This window comes from Panthera leo, chromosome A1 (assembly GCF_018350215.1).
Source record: "Panthera leo isolate Ple1 chromosome A1, P.leo_Ple1_pat1.1, whole genome shotgun sequence".
Taxonomy (NCBI): Eukaryota; Metazoa; Chordata; class Mammalia; order Carnivora; family Felidae; genus Panthera; species Panthera leo.
Genome location: NC_056679.1, coordinates 85,826,388 through 85,833,898, shown reverse-complemented (window position 1 = coordinate 85,833,898; position 7,511 = coordinate 85,826,388). Strand labels below are relative to the sequence as shown.

The window sequence follows — 7,511 nt, the reverse complement described above, 5'->3', positions numbered from 1 at the left end:
TCTTATGTGGGGCTCGAACCCACAAACCACAAGATCATGACCTGAGCCGAAGTCAGACACTGAACCAACTGAGCCACCCAGGTGCTCTTAGATGTATGTGTTTGTGAAACTTTATTATTATCAGGGTTTTGGAGATATCTACTTCTTTCCATGCTTAATGGTATAGAAACTTATTTTGTTTCTATATTAATATAGAAAATACACACTTCAAGTATTTTTCTTACTATTTTAATGGAGAAAGTTAGTTTTGAGCATATTTTTCATTGCCTCAAGGACATCTTTATTCCTAAAGCTGTAGATTATAGGGTTGAAGGTAGGTGTGAGGATGGTATAGAATATTGCCAAAGACTTGTCCTGGCCTGGAGTGTGGAATGATTTGGGTCTCATGTATGTGAAAATAAATGGCCCATAATACATTGTGACCACCATCATGTGGAAGGAACAGGTAGAAAATGACTTTTTCCGTGCTTCTGATGATTTCATTTGAAATACAGTAATAAGAATTTGGACATAAGAAGCAACGATTAGGGAGAAAGGGACAAGCAGAAAAATTAAGCCACTTACATAAATTCCTCGTTCACAGAGTGTTGTGTCCACACAGGACAACTTCAACATGGCAGGGACTTCACAGAAAAAGTGATCAATAGCTCTTGAGGCACAGAAGGGAAAGTGGAGTGCATAAGCTGTGTGGACTATGGAGTTGACAGTCCCAATAAGCCAGGACCCTCTAGCCATGACAATGCAGACATAGTCATTCATAAGAATGGGATAGTGCAATGGATGACAGATGGCTACATAGCGATCATAAGACATTGCTGCCAGGAGAAGGCACTCGCCACCCAGGAGAGTGAGGGATAGAAATACCTGGAAGCCACAACCTACAAATGAAATAGTTCTGCTGCCTGACAGAAAGTCAGTGACCATTTTGGGAACAATGTTGGAAATATGCAAGATGTCCATAAAAGAGAGATGGCTCAGCAGGAAATACATCGGAGTGTGGAGTCTTGAGTCCCTGAGGATAAGGAGGATCATGACTGTGTTTTCTGTTACAGTCATAATAAAAATGATGAATATAAAGGAAAAGAAAACTAGACTTGATTGAGAAGAAGAGAAGAGTCCCAAAAGAATAAAATCACTGGTGAAAGTGTGATTTTCATGTCCCATCATGAACGTCTCTCTTTTTCCTAAAGTAGAAAATAAAATAGAGCTAAAATAGAGTAGTGTAAATATTAAACTCATTTACATTTAGATGCACAATAAAATGAGAGTTAGTGATGCATATTTTGCAATTAAAGTTAATGGAATGTCAACCAGTTTTTGAAGTGGGTTTTTTTCACAACACGGTCATTTATTTGTTTGAATCAACTGATGATATTGAGTACATTGAGTGAGCTATTTACTCCATGTAGTCTCATAGTCTCAATTCCATATTCTTTATTTTGGTTCAATCTTTGTCAAGTGTCACCTTTTCCAGGAGACCTAACTATAAACACTGTTTTTTCTTTTTCTTTCTTTCTTTCTTTCTTTCTTTCTTTCTTTCTTCTCTCTTTCTTTCTTTTTCTTTTTCCTTCTTGTGTTTCAAATTTTTATTTAAATTATAGTTATTTAACATATAATGTAATACTGGTTTCAGGAGTAGAAATTAGTGATTCAACACTTACATATAACACCCAGTGCTCATGATAACAAGTGCTCTCTTATTACCAGTCACCCATTTAGCCCACCCTCTATTCACCTTCCCTCTAGCAACCCTCAGTCTGTTCTCTATATTTAGGAGTATTTTATGGTTTGCCTCCTTCTCTCTTTTTTTTTCCCTTCCCCTATGTTCATTGTTTTGTTTCTTAAATCCCACACATTGGTGAAATCATATAGTACTTGTGTTTCTCTGACTTATCTTGCTTAGCATAATACACTCTAGCTCCAAGCACATCCTGGCAAATGGCAAGATTTCATTCTTTTTGAAGACTGAATGATATTCCATTATACTTATATGCCACATCTTCGTTATTCATCAGTCAATGGAAATTTGGACTCTTTCCATAATTTATTTTTTTAAATTATTTTAATGTAATGTTTATTTATTTTTGAGAGAGAGAGAGAGAGAGAGAGAGAGAGAGAGAGATAGGAGAGAGAGAGAGAAAGAGATACAGAGCATGAGCAGGGGAAGGACAGAGAGAGAGGGAGACACAGAATCCAAAGCAGGCTTCAGGCTCTGAGCTGTCAGCACAGAGCCTGACAAGGGGCTTGAACTCACAAACTGTGAGATCATGACCTGAGCCAAAGTCGGACACCTAACCGACTGAGCCACTCAGGCGCCCCATCCATAATTTAAAATATCAGTATCAACACCCAAACCCCAACTACCATATTTCTCCTCTGCTCTCTTTGATGTATTTTGCAAATCAAATTTCATCTTCTATATATTAAATAAACTTATGAAATACATTCCTGTTTATTGTGATTCTAACCCACCAGAACTTGAATTTCCCAATTGGAAACTTTCATTAGAACTCTGTATTAGATGAATGGCTAACACAATGCTTGGTAGGTTGTAGATGCTGAATAATATATTTTCAATACATTAGTAAATGGATAGAATATGGAACTCAATTTTCTGTCTCATTTTTATCTGGATAAAACTTAAAGAAAATGAAATGTGTTATTTCTAAATTTTTCTAAAGTAATAAGTAATGAAATGCTACAAAAACTAGTTTAATCTATGTTTGCAATTTGAAATATCAGTATTTACATGTAAGTACATGAAAATTTTATTCAATTAAATAAGAATATATTTTATTTTAACTAGTTTTTTCAATTCTAGAAATTGAATTGTATTTCATTAATTGTTTATATAGGGAATCATATTGTCTTCTAAATAATTATATTGTTTATATGTGGATACTGGCTATCTAACTGGTCCTTCTACTATTAGCAGAAACTGTATGTATGACCTACATACACACATAGGAAAATAAATAAATAAATAAATAAATAAATAAATAAATAATATGCACACATACATACTTACACACATACACACAATTTTACAATTTTGGAAAATACAGATGCTGATCATGAAAAATAAATAACAAATATAAAACAAGTTATTTGCCATCTTTAAAAACTATTCATAAGTTTGAACGAAAGGAGTTTTGGCTTTTACTTTGGGGATGCAAGCGTACAAATGTGTTCCTGATGAAATAGGAATAATTTGTATTTTTCTCTTTTATTTTATTACAGTGAATATTGAGATTCTTCATTAGGAAATAAGCCTCTTAATTCTATTTCAATGTCCTGGATTGTGAACACTGTGTTGCTCTAATTTTTAAATATTAAAAGATTAGCATTTGAGTGAAGTTTGCAGACATATGAATGTTTAAGTAGTTCATGCAGTTTTGACTGGTTTGACCTACAGCTCAAGAAAATTTTATATAGACATAGATTCAGATTTAAGGACAGCGATGACTTCCATGAACTGGTGGAACATAAGTTTCTAAAATCTATGAATCTTTCTGACAACTCAAATTCAATATATCCTTATCCAAAGCTGTTGAGTTTTTCCCACTCCCAAAACCAATTTTATCCTTCTGTTTTTCCTTTTTCCATTGATGATTTACTTTGTTCAACTCATTCCCATTCAAAAATCCATACTGAATTTTAGTGTTAAGAAGTATGGGTAATGTCTATTTTCTACAAAATTCCCAATATGTAGCAGTGCCTGGCCTATTGTAGGTTCTCAGTAAATGCTTATTAAAGGAATTTTTGACCATGGAATTGAAATCAAAAGTTTTCAACAATGCATCTATTATATTTACATTTTTAAAGAGTTTGTGCTGCCTCCACAAGAATGTCTGTATTTTGTCTTCCGATATTTGAAACACTCCATGATAAATTCCCTAACCGCTTCATCATCTTACTTTACTTTCTTCTTTCCACTTCCATGGGGAATATGAAGTTTCTACAACCATTTTTTAGGACTCTTTGTCTTACCAGTCAATCAGGAATTTGGACTATCCTCCATAAAGTTAGAATGGTAGATAAAATGATATCTTCTATGCCATTCAGAATGTCGAGTGAAATCTATCCTTGGATACAAAATGCTATGCTCTAGTGGTGAGCTTCCTAACACGAAGATAAAAAATGGAGAAAACACATGTTACATACAGAGTAAATTCTTCCAAATATGTGCAACTCTAATAAAAGTTACAGTCTCTTTCTCCCCACCTGCCATTAAATGCTTTATTTTTTTGTATAATAACGCTAAATGTAATGAAGAAATGTAGCACGCAGTTTATATCTTCCTATATTCTAGAAGTTTGGAGACTAAAATGCTACTATTGAGGCACCTGGGTGGTTCAGTCAGTTAAGTGGCCAACTTCAGCTCAGGTCATGATCTCACAGTTTATGGGTTTGAGCCCCACATCGGGCTCTGTGCTGACAGCTCGGAGCCTGGAACCTGCTTCGGATTCTGCATCTCCCTCTCTCTTTGCCCCTCCCCTGCTCATGTTCTGTCTCTTTCTGTCTCAAAAATAAATATTTTTTAAATATTAAAAATATAGAGAATGCTAGTATCATTAGATGCCATTTTTGTTTAACTATAAACACTGTTGTATTCCAATCTTTCTTCCCAGGTATGTGAAAGGCCTCCATACTGTTTACCCAGTGAGTTCACTACACTTAAATTATTTTTACTATTTTACAATTATCAAGATTTTCAAATGCATCGTGGATCCATTAATTTTGACTTAACAAGATTCAAAAATATTTTTTTCATTTCTCTGACATATCTATCAGTATATAAATAAATCATTTCAAATATTTCTTTAAATTTAAAGGAATTTACATTTATTTATTTTTTTTTTATTTTTTAATATATGAAATTTACTGTCAAATTGGTTTCCATACAACACCCAGTGCTCATCCCAAAAGGTGCCCTCCTCAATACCCATCACCCACCCTGCCCTCCCTCCCACCCCCCATCAACCCTCAGTTTGTTCTCAGTTTTTAACAGTCTCTAATGCTTTGGCTCTCTCCCACTCTAACCTCTTTTTTTTTTTTTTTTCCTTCCCCTCCCCCATGGGTTTCTGTTATGTTTCTCAGGATCCACATAAGAGTGAAACCATATGGTATCTGTCTTTCTCTGTATGGCTTATTTCACTTAGCATCACACTCTCCAGTTCCATCCATGTTGCTACAAAAGGCCATATTTCATTTTTTCTCATTGCCACGTAGTATTCCATTGTGTATATAAACCACAATTTCTTTATCCATTCATCAGTTGATGGACATTTAGGCTCTTTCCATAATTTGGCTATTGTTGAGAGTGCCGCTATAAACATTGGGGTACAGGTGCCCCTATGCATCAGTACTCCTGTATCCCTTGGATAAATTCCTAGCAGTGCTATTGCTGGGTCATAGGGTAGGTCTATTTTTAATTTTCTGAGGAACCTCCACACTGCTTTCCAGAGCGGCTGCACCAATTTGCATTCCCACCAACAGTGCAAGAGGGTTCCTGTTTCTCCACATCCTCTCCAGCATCTATAGTCTCCTGATTTGTTCATTTTGGCCACTCTGACTGGCGTGAGGTGGTATCTGAGTGTGGTTTTGATTTGTATTTCCCTGATAAGGAGCGACGTTGAACATCTTTTCATGTGCCTGTTGGCCATCCGGATGTCTTCTTTAGAGAAGTGTCTATTCATGTTTTCTGCCCATTTCTTCACTGGGTTATTTGTTTTTCAGGTGTGGAGTTTGATGAGCTCTTTATAGATTTTGGATACTAGCCCTTTGTCCGATGTGTCATTTGCAAATATCTTTTCCCATTCCGTTGGTTGCCTTTTAGTTTTGTTGGTTGTTTCCTTTGCTGTGCAGAAGCTTTTTATCTTCATAAGGTCCCAGTAATTCACTTTTGCTTTTAATTCCCTTGCCTTTGGGGATGTGCCGAGTAAGAGATTGCTACGGCTGAGGTCAGAGAGGTCTTTTCCTGCTTTCTCCTCTAAGGTTTTGATGGTTTCCTGTCTCACATTCAGGTCCTTTATCCATTTTGAGTTTATTTTTGTGAATGGTGTGAGAAAGTGGTCTAGTTTCAACCTTCTGCATCTTGCTGTCCAGTTCTCCCAGCACCATTTGTTAAAGAGACTGTCTTTTTTCCATTGGATGTTCTTTCCTGCTTTGTCAAAGATGAGTTGGCCATACGTTTGTGGGTCTAGTTCTGGGGTTTCTATTCTATTCCATTGGTCTATGTGTCTGTTTTTATGCCAATACCATGCTGTCTTGATGATGACAGCTTTGTAGTAGAGGCTAAAGTCTGGGATTGTGATGCCTCCTGCTTTGGTCTTCTTCTTCAAAATTACTTTGGCTATTCGGGGCCTTTTGTGGTTCCATATGAATTTTAGGATTGCTTGTTCTAGTTTCGAGAAGAATGCTGGTGCAATTTTGATTGGGATTGCATTGAATGTGTAGATAGCTTTGGGTAGTATTGACATTTTGACAATATTTATTCTTCCAATCCATGAGCAGGGAATGTCTTTCCATTTCTTTATATCTTCTTCAATTACCTGCATAAGCTTTCTATAGTTTTCAGCATACAGATCTTTTACATCTTTGGTTAGATTTATTCCTAGGTATTTTATGCTTCTTGGTGCAATTGTGAATGGGATCAGTTTCTTCATTTGTCTTTCTGTTGCTTCATTGTTAGTGTATAAGAATGCAACTGATTTCTGCACATTGATTTTGTATCCTGCAACTTTGCTGAATTCATGTATCAGTTCTAGCAGACTTTTGGTGGAGTCTATCGGATTTTCCATGTATAATATCATGTCATCTGCAAAAAGCGAAAGCTTGACTTCATCTTTGCCAATTTTGATGCCTTTGATTTCCTTTTGTTGTCTGATTGCTGATGCTAGAACTTCCAGCACTATATTAAACAGCAGCGGTGACAGTGGGCATCCCTGTCGTGTTCCTGATCTCAGGGAAAAAGCTCTCAGTTTTTCCCCGTTGAGGATGATGTTAGCTGTGGGCTTTTCATAAATGGCCTTTATGATCTTTAAGTATGTTCCTTCTATCCCGACTTTCTCAAGGGTTTTTATTAAGAAAGGGTGCTGGATTTTGTCAAAGGCCTTTTCTGCATCGATTGACAGGATCATATGGTTCTTCTCTTTTTTTTTGTTAATGTGATGTATCACGTTGATCGATTTGCGAATGTTGAACCAGCCCTGCATCCCAGGAATGAATCCCACTTGATCATGGTGAATAATTCTTTTTATATGCTGTTGAATTCGATTTGCTAGTATCTTATTAAGAATTTTTGCATCCATATTCATCAGGGATATTGGCCTGTAGTTCTCTTTTTTTACTGGGTCTCTGTCTGGTTTAGGAATCAAAGTAATACTGGCTTCATAGAATGAGTCTGGAAGTTTTCCTTCCCTTTCTATTTCTTGGAATAGCTTGAGAAGGATAGGTATTATCTCTGCTTTAAATGTCTGGTAGAACTCCCCTGGGAAGCCATCTGGTCC

General features: G+C 36.1%; 1 protein-coding gene across 1 annotated transcript; it reads right to left on the bottom strand.

The window, feature by feature from the left end:
- Positions 1–228: 228 nt before the first annotated feature.
- LOC122199803 (olfactory receptor 2AJ1-like) lies at positions 229–1,167 on the bottom strand. Its single transcript, XM_042905141.1, has one exon. The coding sequence runs from the start codon at positions 1,165–1,167 to the stop codon at positions 229–231; it is 939 nt and encodes a 312-aa protein (XP_042761075.1).
- Between the last annotated feature and the right edge of the window lie 6,344 nt (positions 1,168–7,511).

Bases quoted from the DNA above. Each gene is read 5' to 3' on its own strand.
- LOC122199803 (XM_042905141.1), bottom strand. From the start codon at position 1,167: ATGATGGGACATGAAAATCACACTTTCACCAGTGATTTTATTCTTTTG.